Raw genomic sequence first — 18,891 nt, forward strand, 5'->3', positions numbered from 1 at the left:
CCATTTCAAAACTTTAAATTTCTTGTTCTTCAACCATTCTGATGTAGACTTGCTTGTGTTTCGGATCATTGTCTTGCTGCATGAACCAGCTGCGCTTCAGCTTCAGCTCACGGACAGATGGCCTGACATTCTCCTGTAGAATTCTGCTCTGTACCAGGTCCTGATGCAGCAAAGCATCCCCAAATCATGACACTACCACCACCATGCTTGACCGTTGGTATGAGGTTCTTATTGTGGAATGCAGTGTTTGGTTTTTGTCAGACATAACGGGGCCCGTGTTGGTCAAAAATTTCCACTTTTGACTTATCTGTCCATAGAACATTGTTCTAGAACTCTTTAGGATCATCAAGGTGTTTTTGGCAAACTTGAGACGAGCATTTATAGTCTTTTTAGTGAGCAGTGGTTTCTGCCTTGCTACTCTGCCATGAATCACATTTTTTCTGATGGTGGAGTCATGAACACTGACCTTAACCGAGGCGAGAGAGGACTCTAGATCCCTGGATGTTGTTCTAGGGTTCTTTGTGACTTCCTGGAAGATTTTACGCCTTGCTCTTGGAGACATTTTGGCAGGACGGCCACTCCTGGGAAGATTCACTACTGTCCTAAACTATCTCCATTTGGACAATATGGCTCTGTGGTTTGATGGCGCCCCAGAGCCTTAGAAATGTCTTTGTAATCCTTTACAGACTGATAAGCATCAACAATATTTTTCCGTAGGTCTTCAGGAAATTCTTTTGATCGTGGCATGATGTGCCTCTAGAACCTGTGTGATGACAACTTCAATATGATGGTAAGGGCCAAAGTTAGTCAAATTTATATTGGGCAGGGCTGGCCCAAATCAGGCCTGATTGTTAACCAAAGTATTCAAACAGCTGACTCTAATTATCCATTTAATTGGGTTGCGTTAACTAGGGGGGGCAATAACTTTTTCACATCCATGTCTGTCTGTTAATAACATGTTAATAGTAAGCAGCGGAAATGTTTTCAATTCTTTGTCGTGTTAGCTTGACCGTGTCAAGGAAATTCATGGTTAAATTAATTTTAATACAAGCATTTTCCAGATTTTTAATTCACACTATTGTCTGTGTGTTATGCTGTGGGGAATGAGTTGTTACTTCAAAGCTGATTAGATAAGGCAGAGAACACAAACTGTATTAACTCTTTGAAGCTCGCCTTCCAAAACGCTATCTGATTGATTGTCTCCTAAGGTGTCATAAAACTTTCCAAGTGACAATGCAGTTGCACCATGATTGTGTTAAAAGTTAGTTAAAATGCTTTAACAATCATTTTTAATTACATAACTTGTGGGCACAAGTTTCACAGTTATTTTAAGTTTCCCAATAAACCTGAAGGTTTACTGTGTTTTAAATGAATATTATAAACTAATAACTATTTAAAAATATTATTATTTGATTGTATTATGATGTGTTGTATATTCTTGTAATCATAATTGTGTGTAGAAAATGAAACTGAAATTCGTATGCTTCTCCAATGAATGTAACTAAAGTTATATTGAATAGGAGGTTTAAATAATAAATGTAAAATCCTTTGATAACGAAATAGGCAGATACATTCCATTTCTAACACACCCGGTTTGTGTGACAAGCAACTGTCTCTCAAATACTGTAAACCAATGGAAGGACCGACAAGGATTTGTTTACAGTACAATGGAATGCCAATACAGAGTGTTATTTAAACTTGAAACAAGGATTTTCACTTTCTTAGCTGGTCTCTCTTCTCTCTGGATGCTCTGGATTTGCGCTCTTTCTTCAAAACATCTAATCGCTCAACTCATTAAACTCTGAAGTTCTTCAACAAAGACGCAATAATAATTTAGATTGTAGGTTTATTTTTGTTTTCTAACAAACACACATTTGCAAGTATCAGATACTTGAACGCAGTTAATAAGGGCAACACAAGAAAAGTGGATTTAGGATTTACTGGTTACATTACTGGTTACATGACAGTGTGTGAAGCTTTGGAAATACTACAAGGCTGTAAATCTACCTCTTTCAGTAGATGTCCTTATTTGACAGTCAAACAGAATCTGCCTGGAGATAGTTCATTGTAATTCTACAAACACTAAACTACAACTACGACTACTAATAGTATTCAAAAGGCAAGCACTGCAAGTATACCATATTAAACATATATTGGCAAAGGGATACCTTGATGTATGTAGCCTTTCCTTGCTGCTGAATTCTACAATAGCATTTCATAATATTTTGCTTTATTAATGTAAGATGCACATTCCCTCTGATCCTTCAGCCTAGTTGAGGAAAGGGCTGCCACCTCTAGGCTTTCAATATGAGATCTTCAATGGCCAGCTGGGACAATAGGGCGTTCTTTTGGCACAGGATGGCTTGAAAAATGTAATTTCTGGAAAACACTTCGTATTTATTTAAATTTGCCAGTTGAAAATATTTTCTATACACAAAATATTCATTTGACGTTTGTCTACAGCTCGTTAATTTGAAGACGCCCTTCTTGGATAATAAACAATGTACAGTGTCTTCTATACGAGTGTCTGTTAGAATAGGGCCACAGCTTTGCCACTATGATACAAAACGTGATACAAAACGTGACTGTGTTCAGCATTCATAAATATATTGTATTTCTTTAAAATGTACAGATTTGGTGACATAAGTGGACATCAAAATGTTTTTTTAATAAACAATAAAGTACAGTTTCAACGTGTGTCAAGCCGATTTCCCGCTCCTCTCAGCAGTGAAGGTGTGTTGGAGGGAGGGTCTTGCCTCTTTCTCGGCCTCACGGTTTCTTGGCTCTCTTATCCAAGGCCAGTTGCAGTGCCTGCAGTAGGGTGTCCTTGTTATTTAGCACGTTGTACTGGTTCAGCTCCACCAGTCTGCTGTACTGCTGCTTAGAGTAGGTGAAATTGCTGGTGCAATAGGGAGAGTCCGAGCACTCCACCACAAAATCACCCCAGTCCTTCTCTTCCGGGGTCACCCTTGGGACACCTGTAAAACAAACGAGACACTGTCATTCATCTTGCTTTACCATGGCTGACATGGTTAGCCCTTTTATTTATCTAGAAATATATATTGTTTTATATGATAAAGACTCGGTATAAATTAAAGCGGTATGTTAAATCAGGAGCTGCAGCATTCACCTTAGCTGTTTCATGCTAGGTCTGTATCATTACAGTTCGATATTCATTTCCTGAAAGGAAAATAAATGATGTCTGGCTGTCGCTGTGTGTGATGGGAGTGCTTGCAACGTGTGTGTAGAGTGAGGAGCTCAGAGTGAGTGAGGGGTTTTCACCCGTTATTTTCTCTTTTTCTTCCTTTATTTCTTATGTGTTAGGTTTTGTTAAAACAAAAAAAGGTTTAACAGTTGGGTGTTTTATAATTTTCAGCCGTGATGGCCAAAGTCGGGGGAATTCCGAGGGGTTCAGTTCCTAACTTTGAAAATATAACACAGAGAAATGGCATAAAAGTTGTAGTGGATGTGTCTGTTCCGGTTGAGAAATGTGTGGTTGAACCTGGAAAAGTAATTGGGTGTGAGAATATCAAGTCTGCATTGCGTATGAATAAGGTTGTTGGGGTATTTCTGAGTAATTAAGTTTCGGAAATGGTTCAGCAGGGTTTGGTTATTGACGGAGTGTTGGTGTCTGTTCTGCCTCTTGCGAGTCCTGCCAGGAAAATAACAATTTCAAATATACCACCTTTTCTGGACTCATAGAGAGAGAGCTAAGCCATCATGGTCAAATAATGTCAAGCATTACAATGATTCCTCTGCGTTGCAAATCGCCGGATTTAAAGCACGTCGCTTCTTTCAGAAGACATTTATATATGCTTCTGAATGACCTGACTGGAGAGTTAAATGAAGCGTTTAGGTTTCAGGTGGACGGTAGCGAATACGTAGTGTTTGCTTCTTCTGATTTAATGAAATGTTTTAAATGTGGCCGTAAAGGGCATATTGCAAAGAACTGCAAGATTGTAGGATAAATTGAAAGCGAGGTGGAAGAAGCCATTGAGGTGAGAGAGAGCGCAGCTGAACTGGAGAGCTAGGTTGCTGGTCCTTCGGATCACAGCGCTGTAGATGGAGGAGCGGAGCGAGAGGCTGAAAAGTTCCAACCTGGTTTGGTTGAGTCTGGTGAGGTAGATGGGGAGAGTAAGCTGCAGGAATCATCTGAAATAGACAGGAAGACAGGAGAAGCTGTGATTGAGGCTGAGGCTGGAGGGATACCTGTGGTAGCTGACGGACAGGGTAGTGAGGGGAGAAAAGGAGATGGAAGTGGGTGAGCTCAAATTCCCAAAAGGAAAAAGAAAAATTAGACACAGTTTTGCAGCAAAACGCAGCCTCGTTTCTGAGGATGGAGTCAGTCAGGCTGGTGAATCAGTGAGCGAGCTACCTGTGAGAGTGGATTGTGCTCAAACATACAGCACATCGGTCAGTGGTGGCGATTTTAGTGAAGACGAGGGCAGTGATACTGACTCATCGATTAGCTCTGACATGTCGGTGTGGCAGGGTGATTGCCCTGCACAATGGTAAATTAGTGTTTGTGTGTTTATATGTGGGAATGGGTTTATTTTGTGTCGTTTTGGGAGTTGATTTGTTTGATTGAATTATTGTTTACAGACGGGTGCTCGATTGAGACTTGCTGCCTGCTATGTGTGGTTGAAGGGAAGGGCAGCAAGTGATTGGCTGTGCTGGTCCTCAATCAGCAGGTGTGCGGGTCTTGACCGAGTGTCCGTCAGGTTAAAAACATCCGTGGGAGATAACTCGGGGCTGCTGCAAGGCCTGCCGTTTTCATGGCACCTTTTGATTTATAGTTTGTTGTATTGTGTTTTATTTTGCACAGTTTGCTGTATTAGTCCTCTGTGCGTTACCATCGCTGGTAATGTCACATGACCACCTTTATTTTACTTTTGTTTTCTGTTTGTGAATAAATCTTGCGCGCCTGTGCCGGCGTTTCAACACCATGTCTGTCTCTCTGTATGCTTGAACAGCAGCTACCCACACGCGTGACACGAGCAAGACTCTGTCACAGTTGGCTGGTCAACAAGTGAGAGGGGGGTATAGTGCTGAAAGCATTCAGGCATTTCTGAGCTCCACTAAAGGGAAAAGAGATTGAAGTGATTGAGTATTTCCCTGATTTAAAATTGTTTTTAAGTTCGGCAGAGCAAATTAGGCATAATGCAGCTGTACTGGGAATGGAGCAAAGAGAAAGAGATCAATAAAAAATATAATAAGCAAATTTTGTGCCTCTCTAAAAAAGTAATGATGGATAAGTCTACACAAGCATTATTTATTTTTTATGTGTGCATTTTTATTGGTGTTTGTAAATTCCAGCGTATCTCTCTGTGGAAGGGAAGACCCCGTTCTACAATAAACACTGTGCAGGGCTGCTCGCCCTGTTACATACCCCCCCCCCCCCCCTTGTGCAAAGCACACATGGCCATAATGGCCACCTCCCCCCTCAGTCTCAATGTCCTGGAAGAGGGGTCTGGAGTAATCATGGGGGTGGCCAAGGTGGGATGTCCTCCTCCTCCCATGTCTTCCTGGCTGGTAGCTCCCTCTTCCGGGGCTTCAGCCACTGTTCCTCCTGCCACGAAAGTGCGGCTGGGGGCGCTGGTCTCCTGACCTCCCCCCCTTCTCTGGCAGCGAAACTGCTGCAGTGGGAGCAGGTCTCCTGACGTCCCCCACAATCTCCGGCAGCGAAACTGCTGCTGGGGTTGGTGGTCTCCAGACCTCCTCCCCCTTCTTCGTGGCCGGCAGCTCCCCTTGGTGGGGTTCCTGCCACAGTACTTCCTGCTGCGATGCGGAGCAACAGGCAGCCCCCGGCGATGCGTAGCGGCTGGCAACCCCAGGTGACGCAGTCCCAGCGACCCCAGGCGACGCTGAGCGGCAGGCAACCCCAGGTGACGCTGAGCGGCTGGCAACCCCAGGCGACGCTGAGCGGCTGGCAACCCCAGGCGATGCTGAGGCATCCTTGGGCGAAGCGTGGCAGGCATCCCCGGACGAAGCGTGGCAGGCCTCCCTGGGCGAAGCGAGGCAGGGAATCAGGACAAGCTGGGGTACGGGTGATGTCCCTCTTTTCGGCCACTGCGGCCGGGCGGTTCTTCCCTGTGCTTCCCTCAGCAGCCTATACAAGGGCTGCTGAGGACTGCCAGCATCTAGTCCTGGTCCTTCTGGTGCAGGGAGAGGCAGCTCCTGCTCCTCTCCCCCTGATGACGATGGAGACAGAGGCAACTCCAGCTCCTCTCCTTATGATGGTGGGGGAAGTGACAACAGCAGGCATTCACCCTCTGCTGGTGGACGGGGACGTGATACCAGCAGGCATTCAACCTCTGCTGGTGGGGGAAGTGATACCAGCAGGCATTCAACCTCTGCTGATGGGGGAAGTGATACCAGCAGGCACTCACCCTCTGCTGGTGGACGGGGACGTGATACCAGCCGGCATTCACCCTCTGCTGGAGGACGGGGACCCAGTAGCCATTCACCCTCTGCTGGTGGACGGGGACCCAGCAGCCATTCACCCTCTGCTGGTGGAGGAGGCAGAGGCAGCTCCTGCTGCTCTGCGCCTGCCGATGGAGCGCGGAGGGACCCCTTGGTGGAAACGAGCAAGCCAACCACCTCTGACGGCGTCGATTGTTTGAAAGCGAGACCGTTGCCCCACCACTCCCGCCCTGGTCGTTCGTGAGAGGGGGGGAGACGACCACCCTTACTCGTATGGTCGGACAGGCATAGCCAGCATTGCCTCGCTCTGGAGGGAGGGGATAGTTGAGTGTACCGTGCCCCCACTCCCCGCAGAGGTAGAACACTGTGGTCACCCCCAAAGTGTGGAGGAAGGCTTCCCAGCTGCTCTCCTCTGGTGGCTGTGGTGGAAGTTGGGGTACGGGTGATGTCCCTCTTTTAGGCCACTGCGGCTGGGCGGTTCTTCCCCGTGCTTCCCTCAGCAGCCTATACAAGGGCTGCTGAGGACCGCCAGCATCTAGTCCTGGTCCTTCTGGTGCAGGGAGAGGCAGCTCCTGCTCCTCTCCCCCTGATGGCGATGGAGGCAGAGGCAGCTCCAGTTCCTCTCCTTGTGATGGTGGGGGAAGTGATACCAGCAGGCATTCACCCTCTGCTGGTGGGGGAAGTGATAGCAGCAGGCACTCACCCTCTGCTGGTGGACGGGGACCCAGCAGGCATTCACCCTCTGCTGGTGGCGGAGGCAGAGGCATTTCCTGCTGCTCTGACCCTGCCGGTGGAGGTGGCGGAGGAAGAGGCAGCTCCTGCTGCTCTGCGCCTGCCGGTGGAGGTGGCGGAGGCAGAGGCAGCTCCCGCTGCTCTCCTCTTGATGGCAAAGGCGGCAGGGGCTCCTCCCCTTCTGGCGGCGAAGGTGGCAGGGGCTCCTCCCCTTCTGGCGGCGAAGGCGGCAGGGGCTCCTCCCCTTCTGGCGGCGAAGGCAGCAGGGGCTCCTCCCCTTCTGGCGGCGAAGGCGGAACCAGCAGCCATGCTCCTTCTGCTGGTGGAGACGGCCGCAGCAGGTCCACTTTCTCTGCTGTGGGTGGTGGAGGCGGGACCAGCAAGCACTCTCCCTCTGCTGGTGGGGATGGGCACAGCAGGCATTCCTCTGGAGGGAGGGGGCAGTTGAGTGTACTGTGCCCCCACTCTCCGCAGAGGTAGAACTCTGTGGTCACTCCCAAAGTGTGGAGGAAGGCTTCCCAGCTGCTCTCCTCTGGTGGCTGTAGTGGGACCAGCAGACACTCTTCTCTTGCGGGTGCTGGCTTGGGCTGTGGCTGTTCGGACTCCTCCCTCTTAGGTGTTGGCTGGGTTTGGTCCCTCACCCAGAACCACTCTGCCGCATCCCCAACGAGGCCCTGGTTCCAGGCTTCCTCATACTGGGGGTCACCGTAAGGGCAGTCCTCCCGGACGTGCCCAAACTCACCACAGGCACCACACATAGGAGCCCCTTCCATTCTCCACTGCTCCTGTTCGGCTGCCCAGTCCGGGGATCCAAATTGCGTTGGAACCCGAGACCACCACCTCTTGCCCAGCTGTTCTGGCTGCTGCCGCTTGTGCTGCTGCTTGCAGCTTTTTCTTCCCATCCTTCTTTCCTTCACTCCAAAAAATAACGATTAATTTAAAAAAACAAACAAACTGAAGTACCCCTCTGCAGTACCTCTTCTGGCCTGAGTTCAGGAGGCGCTGGTGATCCCACACTGGACACCATGTGAGGCAGGAAATGGCTTTGCGGGGACCCAGACCAGAAGAAAGCACAACCAGAACAGAGGTACGGTGCAGTGGCGCATGCGCCATTTTATTAATTAACAAAAAAATAAATAAAATATTTGAACAAAAATTAACACTTGCTCGCAGCAGAAATAAAACAATTAAACAGAATAAATCATGAACACAAAATAAATGCTAAGGTCTGGCTGGGCAGTAGCCTTCACGGATCCTTATTCTTTTTAAATCTCTCTTGCCTCTCGCTCTCCCGTTCTCCACTTCTGAACACTCCTTTTCTAACATGGAGAGAGCTGCAGGTATTTATACAGGTGACCATCTCCCGATTAGCAATAAATTAATCACTTAATTCAGGAGATGGCCACCTTCTGCACGGGTTTTATATAAAGGTGGATGGGGCTTCCCATCCACACTGCAAAATAAAACGCAAGGCAGTTCGCCGTCATTTATAAACAAATACATTTTTAAAACAATAACACAAAAATGCACGGCTGCGCCGTCATACAAAATAATAAACAAATACAAAATAACACAGGGGCGGAGGGGAAGACCCCGTTCTACAATAAACACTGTGCAGGGCTGCTCGCCCTGTTACACTCTCCTTTAAACCCTAAAATGCAGACTCTAATTATAGGAACACTAAATATTAATGGCGGTAGAGATGGTGCAAAGAGAGCAGCTCTGTTTGAATATTTAAATTAAAAGAAAGTTAATGTTGCCTTGCTCCAGGAGACCCACAAAGATGACAATAATAAATCTGAATGGATTCAGGATTGGGAAGGGGGGGTTATTTTTAGTCATGGGACGAATTTTAGTGCTGGAGTTGCCATATTATTTGCAAAATGGTTTAAGTATGACTCTATCAATGTGAATGAGATCATTAAAGGGTGCTTGTTAAAAGTGCAAGTATCTGTAGAAGGTAGAAATTTAGTATTTGTTAATATTTATGCACCAAACGATGGGAGCGAGAGGGTGCTGTTTTTTCAGACTCTCAATGGAGTTATTGCCCAGAGTCAGGCTGAAGAGGTGGTTTTATTAGCTAATGATTTTAACTGTACAGTTGACAACAAGCTAGACAGAAATGGCCCAGAGCCTCACCCCAGGTCAATTAAGGAGCTGGTTACTGTTCTAACAGCACAGGATATGGAGGATGTGTGGAGAGTAATGAATCCTAATGTGAAGCAGTATACCTGGGCTAAGGGGAGTGATAGGAATATCTGTTTAGCTCGACTAGATACATTTTATGTTTTTAAGCATCAATTAAATAATTTTTCTGAATCTACTATTCACCCCACAGGTCTATCTGATCATAGTTTGGTCAGTTTGAATATAATTATCCCTATTGCACGTGCCCATCTTATTGGCATTTTAATACTAAACAAAAAAATAGTCATTTTTTAAAAATGTTTTAGATTCTTTTGGGAAAGGTGGAGGAGGCAGAAAAAAGTGTTTTTATCTATCAATAAGGCAATGGTGGGACGTAAGTAAAATTCAGACCCAACTGTTTTGTCAACAGTACACTATGAATGCTACAAAGAGCATTAGTGAGGCAATGAGAGAGCTGGAGGAGGAGATTACTGAACTCCATAATGGATTGGAAGCTACATATAGTGACAGGCTTTATCAAGTCCTGAAGCTCAAAAAGAGGAGTTTGGCTGAGTTGTTGGACTCACGGGTACAGGGAGCGCTGGTACGTTCACAGTTTTTAAAACTTTCTCAGATGGATGCTCCAACTCAATATTTTTTTGCATTGGAAAAGAAAGTAGCTCAGAATAAGACAATACACTGCCTTAGAACAGCAAATGGTTAGTTGCTGTGTGAGCCTCCGGCTATCAGGGAGCATACTGTGGGTTTCTTTTCACAGCTGTATAAGGCGGAGGATGTGGATGGATCTGAGGGAACTGAGCAGTTCCTCCAGGGGCTAACACAGGTTCCAGAAGAAGAGAAAGAGAAGCTGGAGAGTGCACTGACGTTGCAAAAACTTTCTAATGCTCTGGAAAGGCTCAACACAGGCAAAACACCTGGAATCGATGGAATACCTGTTGCGTTTTATAAGACCTTCTGGTCTGAGGTGGGAAGTGACATTTTGTAAGTGATGGAGGAATGCATTGTGGAAAATGAACTGCCACTGAGCTGCTGGGGTGCAATACTGACTTTGCTGCCGAAGAAAGGGGACTTGTTATTAAGAACTGGAGACCTGTAAGTATTCTTTGCACTGACTATAAAATCTTGTTAAAGGCACTGACAAATAGACTAAGCAGAGTAATGGGCACTATTGTGCATTCAGATCAAACGTACTGTGTACCTGGCCAAACAATATTTGATAATATATTTTTAGTGCGGGACTTAATAGTTGCCTCCAAGCTCTTTGGTTTTAAAGCTGGTTTGCTTTCTCTTGATCAAGAGAACGCTTTTGACCGGGTAGACCACCGGTATCTTTTTGATGTTATTAGGTTATTCGGCTTTGGTCCCATGTTTCTGGAAAAAATTAAGTTGCTCACAGTAGCATTTTTAGTGTACTTAAAATAAATGGTGTATTATGTTCTCCTTTTAAAGTTCAAAGGGTAATTCGCCAGGGTTGTTCCCTATCAAAAATGTTATACTCTCTGTCATTTGAACCACTGATGGTAAAATTGAGAAAGATATTGAATGGGTTGTCTATCCCTACTGTGACAATGGAGCCTGTTAAGGTGGTGGCTTACGCTGATGATCTTGCTATCTTAGTAACAAATAAGAGACATTCACATCATAGTGGAGAGCTTGAGGGTATTTGAAAGAGTGTCCTCAGCTCGGGTAAATTGGGACAAAAGTAATGCCTTTTTAATTGGAGAGTGGGAGGGCAGCAGACCACCAGATTTACCACCAAGGCTTAAATGGAATAGGGAGGTTTTCCAAGCCTGGAAAACTGCAGAATCACTAGCAAGTGAGCTGGGTGTGAAGTCAGTGCATGTGATGGAGGGTTAGTGCAGCTTAAAGCTGTTTTGCCTGAAGAAGGGTTGCAGAAGTTGAGGCAATTTTTCCTAGGAAAAAGCCAAAAGTTTGCAGAAGGGTATAAGGTTCAGTTTGGGGGGGATACAAAAAAAAAAATGTATCGGACGTGTGATTTGTTTAGTGAATTGTGTCCGAGTTTTACTCAAATTATTTTTATTTTTGGGGTGAAGAACACTATAAAGGAAATAAAAATCTGTGTCAATTGGCAAATTTTCTACTGGGCTAGGCAAAAATGGCAATTCTGAAAAGTAGGAAAAACAAAATGAATGGAGTTTTAACTGATGCGGTAGTACCTATTTTTAAAGTGTTGGTAACCTCAAGGATTAAAGTTGATTTTACTTTTTATAAATTGGTGCACCAGCTAGAAATGTTTCAGACAATTTGGGCAATTGGGGAGGTGGTGTGTTTGGTGGAAGATAATAAATTAAGAATGTGTTTGTAAAGATTGTAATAGAGAGTTTTGTATGGACATCTGTGCTATTTATTAATTTTGTACTGTTAATATTGATTGATTGAAATAAAGGATATTTAAAAAATATCTATCTTAAAATCCCCATTCATAAAAAACTTGTGCAGAAGGTGACCATCTCCCAAATTAATTCATTGATTAATTGTTGCTAATCAGGAGATGGTCACCTGTATAAAAGCTGCAGCTGTCTGCATCAGGAGGAGAGTATCAGAGGAGCGAAGTAAGTCTGTGAAAGAGGTAGTAAACTAGAGTAAACAATTACTATACATGCTGGTTTATACACCAGCATGATACTTGTTTGTTATTTGCTTGTTTATTTGTTTGGCCAACACACATTTTATTTTGCAGCATTTGGTGTTTTGCTTAAACTGTTCTTTTTATTGTTTATTTAATAAAACGCTGAGCGCCGTTGTGCTTCAATTTCATCCGCCAGTCATTGTTTGGAGTCTGTGTTTCTGGTCTGATGTCACCCCTGCAAAGCCATCCTGTTCACAGTTCCTCTTTGGTGTCTATGCCTTAGGAAGACAGACAGTGGGAATGGGAAAGATATACAAACCTGACACACACAGGCGGTGTCTGATCCCTGTGCCGATGTAGAGTGCAGGCTGTAGGTGGAACCTTAGCTTGATTTTAGAACCCTTACTGTACCTGGGGCCTTGAACTTCCTGAAGGACTGGTTGATGAGAGGGAAGTGCAGCACTATGGGGATCTTGGGGTTCTCCGTGTCTGTGAAGATGTAACACTCCTTGGGGTTCTTCAGGTCCTCCTCACTCAGGGTGATCGGAGGGAAGGGAATGCTGCGCTCACTACAGTACTGCTGCGTCAGCTTCAGCACCTGGGGGGTGTCACAGAGGGGAGGCTTAGCCTTGGAAGGAGCCCATGCCCCAATCCTTCCACAGATACACCATGATTCAAATTTACAGTCACCCACCTCCACCCTGCAAAAGCTTATTAGTGAATACATCTGACAACTTCACAAGTTTGACTCACGTCAAAGTGTCCTCCCCAGGAGTAGTCGAAAGACAGGATAAGGTCCACCTCCCTGGCGGCGTGCAGGACGAGTGGGAAGGCAGAATTGATGGAGAGGCCGCTGTCCACCAAGTTCAGAACGGGCTCGGAGGGGGTCAGCTTGCTGGGGAAGGTGTCTGGGTGAGAATCTGAAAGCCAGAGCAGAGTGGATCTCATCATAGCAGAACAAGAACATACATGATAGTAGGCCGGAATGTCATGAAGTAAGTAGGCAAGATAAATGCAACATTACATAATCAAATACAATATAATAAATAAGAACCAACAGTTTAGTGAATGAAAGGCATAAGAAGTCAAATTTGGGTCATGCCGTGTCAAATCAACCAGAGCTTCCCACCACAGGACTTTGATTTTGCTTACATGCTGTGTAGTGGAAGATACAGGTCAGGTAAGAAAACAAACCAAATATTTAAGCTCAATGTTAAACGAGGCAGTCTTCCCAGCGACAGCGAGTGGGAGAAGTACAGGCGTGGAAAAGTACAGAGCAGTTTAGAAGCAGTAAGGAGAAATTGCATCTTGAATTGCTTTAATCAGAAAACACAGGACATTGGGGAAACACAGCAGCAGCTCAAAGTCAAAACAGCTGCGTGTGTTTTTCTGATAACAATCAAGCTGAAACTCGGAGCAGCTGATTCAAATTCAGCGCCGTTCTGAGACACTGGCGAGGGGAGGAGCCAACAGCACAGCAGAACAACGCAGTTAAACGAGGCAGTCTTCCCAGCGACAGCGAGTGGGAGAAGTACAGGCGTGGAAAAGTACAGAGCAGTTTAGAAGCAGTTTGAAAGCAGGTTGACAGCTGCAGAAGAAACTAAACTTCAAAAAAAAAAACCTCAACATGGTCTTCAAGCCAGTAATCTGTGACACCTGCTTGATGTGGGAAATCCGAGAAAACCCAGCAGAGCTAAACCAAGTGTGCGTAAAGTGCCGCGCGATCCAGGATTTGCATAAACTAGTAAGTATGCTAGAAATGGAGCTGGAAGAAGTGAGACAGCAACAGGATCTTGAGGAACTGGCACACCCACAATTCATGGAAGTCTGCATCACCCCTAACAGACTGAAAGCCACCAGGGAGATAGAAGGTCAGAACAGCTGGGTTCAGGTAGGCAGAAGCAGGGAAAAAAAGAAACTTCCTCAAACACAACCACCAGAAATCAAAACAACCAACAGATTTGAGTCACTTCAGAATTTTGATGAGCAGAACCAACAACAAGAGAATGAAAGGAACAACATCCAGGACCCTACTGACAGTGGTGACCAGACAGCAAAAAGAAGAGAGGTCATGATTTTGGAGCCACCATATTGAGAAACACAGCAAGTTCAATACGCAGTTTGGACCCCCTTACTACAACAGTGTGCTGCCTTCCGGGAGCCTCAGTCAAGCACATTACTGAGAACGTGGACAGGCTCCTAGAACGAACAGGAGACGACCCGGTAGTAGTCGTCCACATCGGTACAAACAACATTGGAAGAGACAGACCAAAATCCCTGCAAAACAAATTCAGAGAGCTAGGAAGGAAATTAAAAGAGAAAACCAAAACTGTGGTATTTTCTGGTACACTACCGGCACCTTGCAAAGGACCATATGGACAGCTGGAAATAATCAAAACGCATGGCTGAAGACGTGGTGCACACGGGAAGGCTTCACCTATCTTGATCATTAGACCACATTCTACAACAAGGACTATCTGTATAGACGGGATGGACTGCACTTAAATAACAAGGGAACCAGTCTACTTGGAGAAAAAATCCTCGAGCAGGTTCAGAAGCATTTAAACTAGAAAGGGGGGAGAAATCAACAAAAAAACAGAAGGGAGACCGCATCAAAACAAGGACAACAACTCAGGTAAGACAACCATTAAATGTATTTATCTAAATGCTAGAAGTATCAGAAACAAAATTCTAGAACTTGAAGCTACTGCACTAACAAGTAACTATGATGTGATAGGTGTTACTGAAACTTGGTTGTGTGAGAGTGATGGGGACGAATATAATATTTGTGGGTATACACTGTATAGGAAAGACAGGCAGGACAGAAGAGGAGGAGGGGTAGCGCTATACATAAGAAACAGTTTTGAAGCCCAGGTGTTAAACCTGGACAAAGAAAATAAAGCCGAATCAATATGGGTCAGAATAACAGACAAAAATTCAAAGGGCATAATAATAGGAGCATGCTATAGACATCCAGATTCAGATGGTGAGCAAAATAATCTGTTATACAATGACATTAGAAATATGTGTGTAGCAAAGGAGAGGCCATACTAATGGGGGATTTCAACTTCCCCCATATAAAATGGGAAAACCCTGTGGGTAGCACGAAGGATGAAATTGAAATGGTGGAAATGACAAATGCCTGCTTCCTAACACAATTTGTCAAGGCACCGACTAGAGGGGAGGCATGCCTTGATTTAGTCTTTTCAAATAACGAAGACAGAATAACTAAAACAGAGGTCAGAGAACCACTAGCAAACTCAGACCACAACATGGTCTCATTTGAAGTGTTTTTTAAAACCCCAAAAGTAAAGACTAAACTAAGGTTTACAATTTTAGAAAAGCAAACTATGAAGGTATGAAACAGAGACTAACAGAAGTAGATTGGAGTAAAATAGAGAAAACACCCACAGAAGAAGGATGGTTGTTCTTCAAAAATGTAGTACTAGAGGCGCAAAACAATTATATCCCTAAAGTAGACAAATCTAAATGTAAAACTAAATTGCCAAAATGCTTTAATAGATCAATTTAAAAAAATACTCAGCGAAAAAAGGCACTTTACAGAGCATTACAAAAGGACCAAAAAGAAAGTACGCAGAAAGAGTACACGGAACTGCAAACGCAAGTCAAAAAAGAAGTTAGAAAGGCCAAGAGAGAAATAGAAATGAACATTGCTAAGGGAACTAAAACCAATTCCAAAATGTTTTTCCAATATTACAACAGCAAGAGAACATTCAAAGAGGAGATTAAATGTTTAAGAGATACAAATGGCAAAATCGTAGATGAAGAAAAAAAATAGCAAATATATTAAATGATTACTTTTCACAAGTTTTTACAAAGGAGGATACAGACAACATGCCCCACATGTCATCCAGTTCCTATCCAGTTTTAAATAACTTTAGCATAACTGAGGCAGAAGTGTTAAAGGGACTAGGAGCTCTTAAAATAAACAAATCCCCTGGGCCGGATGAGATCCTCCCAGTAGTACTCAAAGAAATGAAAGAAGTAATTTACAAACCGCTAACCAAGATCGTGCAGCAGTCTCTTGACACAGGGGTGGTACCGACAGACTGGAAAATTGCAAACATAATACCGATCCACAAAAAGGGAAACAAAACTGAACCAATTAACTACAGGCCAGTAAGCCTGACTTCTATTATATGCAAACTTATGGAAACTATAATAAGATCTAAAATGGAAAATTACCTATGGTAACAGCATCCTGGGAGACAGTCAACATGGTTTTAGGAAAGGGAGATCGTGTCTAACTAACTTGCTTGAGTTTTTTGAGGATGCAACATCCATAATGGATAATTGCAAAGCATATGACATGGTTTATTTAGATTTCCAGAAAGCTTTTGACAAAGTCCCGCACAAAAGATTAATTCTCAAACTGAACGCAGTTGGGATTCAAGGAAACTGGAGCTGGAAATAATAAATCAAAACCAATGGTTGAAGACGTGGTGCACACGGGAAGGCTTCACCTATCTTGATCATTGGACCACTTTCTACAACGAGGACTATCTGTATAGACGGGATGGACTGCATTTAAATAACAAGGGAACTAGTCTACTCGGAGAAAAGATCCTCGAGCAGGTTCGGAAGCATTTAAACTAGAAAGGAAGGGGGGAGAAATCAACAAAAAAACAGAAGGGAGACCGCATCAAAACAAGAACAACAACTCAGGTAAGACAACCATTAAATGTATTTATCTAAATGCTAGAAGTATCAGAAACAAAATTCTAGAACTTGAAGCTACTGCACTAACAGGTAACTATGATGTGATAGGTGTTACAGAAACGTGGTTATCTGAGAGTGATGGGGACGAATATAATATTTGTGGGTATACACTGTATAGGAAAGACAGGCAGGACAGAAGAGGAGGAGGGGTAGCGCTATACATAAGAAACAGTCTTGAAGCCCAGGGGTTAAACCTGGACAAAGAAAATAAAACCGAATCAATATGGGTCAGAATAACAGACAAAAATTCAAAAGCCATAATAATAGGAGCATGCTATAGACCGCCAGATTCAGACGGTGAGCACAATAATCTGTTATACAATGACATTAGAAATGTGTGTAGCAAAGGAGAAGCCATACTAATGGGGGATTTCAACTTCCCCCAAATAAAATGGGAAAACCCGGTGGGTAGCGCGAAGGATGAAATAGAAATGGTGGAAATGACAAATGACTGCTTCCTAACACAATTTGTCAAGGCACCCACTAGAGGGGAGGCATGCCTTGATTTAGTCTTTTCAAATAACGAAGATAGAATAACTAAAACAGAGGTCAGAGAACCACTGGCAAACTCAGACCACAACATGGTCTCATTTGAAGTGTTTTTTAAATCCTCAAAAGTAAAGACTAAAGCTAAGGTTTACAATTTTAGAAAAGCAAACTATGAATGTATGAAAAAGAGACTAACAGAAGTAGATTGGAGTAAAATAGAGAAAACACCCACAGAAGAAGGATGGTTGTTCTTCAAAAACGTAGTACTAGAGGCGCAAAACAATTATATCCCTAAAGTAGACAAATCTAAATGTAAAACTAAATTGCCAAAATGGTTTAATAGATCAATTAAAAAAAATATTCAGCGAAAAAAGGCACTTTACAGAGCATTAAAAAAGGACCAAAAAGAAAGTACGCAGAAAGAGTACACAGAACTGCAAATGCAAGTCAAAAAGGAAGTTAGAAAGGCCAAGAGAGAAATAGAAATGAACATTGCTAAGGGAGCTAAAACCAATTCCAAAATGTTTTTCCAATATTACAACAGCAAGAGAACATTCAAAGAGGAGATTAAATGTTTAAGAGATACAAATGGCAAAATCGTAGAGGAAGAAAAAAAAATAGCAAATATGTTAAATGATTACTTTTCACAAGTTTTTACAAAGGAAGATACTGACAACATGCCCCACATGTCATCCAGTTCCTATCCAGTTTTAAATAACTTTAGCATAACTGAGGCAGAAGTGTTAAAGGGACTAGGAGCTCTTAAAATAAACAAATCCCCTGGGCCGGATGAGATCCTCCCAGTAGTACTCAAAGAAATGAAAGAAGTAATTTACAAACCGCTAACCAAGATCATGCAGCAGTCTCTTGACACAGGGGTGGTACCGACAGACTGGAAAATTGCAAACGTAATACCGATCCACAAAAAGGGAAACAAAACTGAACCAGGTAACTACAGACCAGTAAGCCTGACTTCTATTATATGCAAACTTATGGAAACTATAATAAGAGCCAAAATGGAAAATTACCTATATGGTAACAGGGTACTGGGAGACAGTCAACATGGTTTTAGGAAAGGGAGATCGTGCCTAACTAACTTGCTTGATTTTTTTGAGGATGCAACATCGATAATGGATAATTGCAAAGCATATGACATGGTTTATTTAGATTTCCAGAAAGCTTTTGACAAAGTCCCGCACAAAAGATTAATTCTCAAACTGAACGCAGTTGGGATTCAAGGAAACACATGTACATGGATTAGGGAGTGGTTAACATGTAGAAAACAGAAAGTACTGATTAGAGGAAAAACCTCAGAATGGAGTGTGGTAACCAGCGGTGTACCACAGGGATCAGTATTAGGTCCTCTGCTATTCCTAATCTACATTAATGATTTAGATTCTGGTATAGTAAGCAAACTTGTTAAATTTGCAGACGACACAAAAGTAGGAGGAGTGGCAAACACTGTTGCAGCAGCAAAGGTCATTCAAAATGATCTAGACAAGATTCAGAACTGGGCAGATACATGGCAAATGACATTTAATAGAGAAAAGTGTAAGGTACTGCACGCAGGAAATAAAAATGTACATTATAAATATCATATGGGAGATATTGAAATTGGAGAAGGAATCTATGAAAAAGACCTAGGAGTTTTTGTTGACTCAGAAATGTCTTCATCTAGGCAATGTGGGGAAGCTATAAAAAAGGCTAACAAGATACTCGGATACATTGTGAAAAGTGTTGAATTTAAATCAAGGGAAGTAATGTTAAAA

At 43.5% G+C, this 18,891-nt stretch overlaps 1 protein-coding gene across 2 annotated transcripts in view; it reads right to left on the reverse strand.

Moving 5' to 3' along the window:
• Window positions 1-1,850: 1,850 nt before the first annotated feature.
• LOC121323823 (cytosolic phospholipase A2 zeta-like) overlaps window positions 1,851-18,891 on the reverse strand; it is a 79,643-nt gene continuing 62,602 nt past the window's right edge. For both annotated transcript variants that reach the window (XM_041265080.1, XM_041265079.1), the window contains 3 exons: window positions 12,647-12,813; window positions 12,305-12,491; window positions 1,851-2,978 (listed from right to left, as the gene is read on the reverse strand). In XM_041265080.1, the coding sequence (XP_041121014.1) occupies window positions 2,770-2,978; window positions 12,305-12,491; window positions 12,647-12,813 (563 nt within the window). In that variant the 3' untranslated portion in view covers window positions 1,851-2,769. The remainder of the gene's footprint in view (window positions 2,979-12,304; window positions 12,492-12,646; window positions 12,814-18,891) is intronic.

The sequence above is a fragment of the Polyodon spathula genome, chromosome 12 (assembly GCF_017654505.1).
Source record: "Polyodon spathula isolate WHYD16114869_AA chromosome 12, ASM1765450v1, whole genome shotgun sequence".
Taxonomy (NCBI): domain Eukaryota; kingdom Metazoa; phylum Chordata; class Actinopteri; order Acipenseriformes; family Polyodontidae; genus Polyodon; species Polyodon spathula.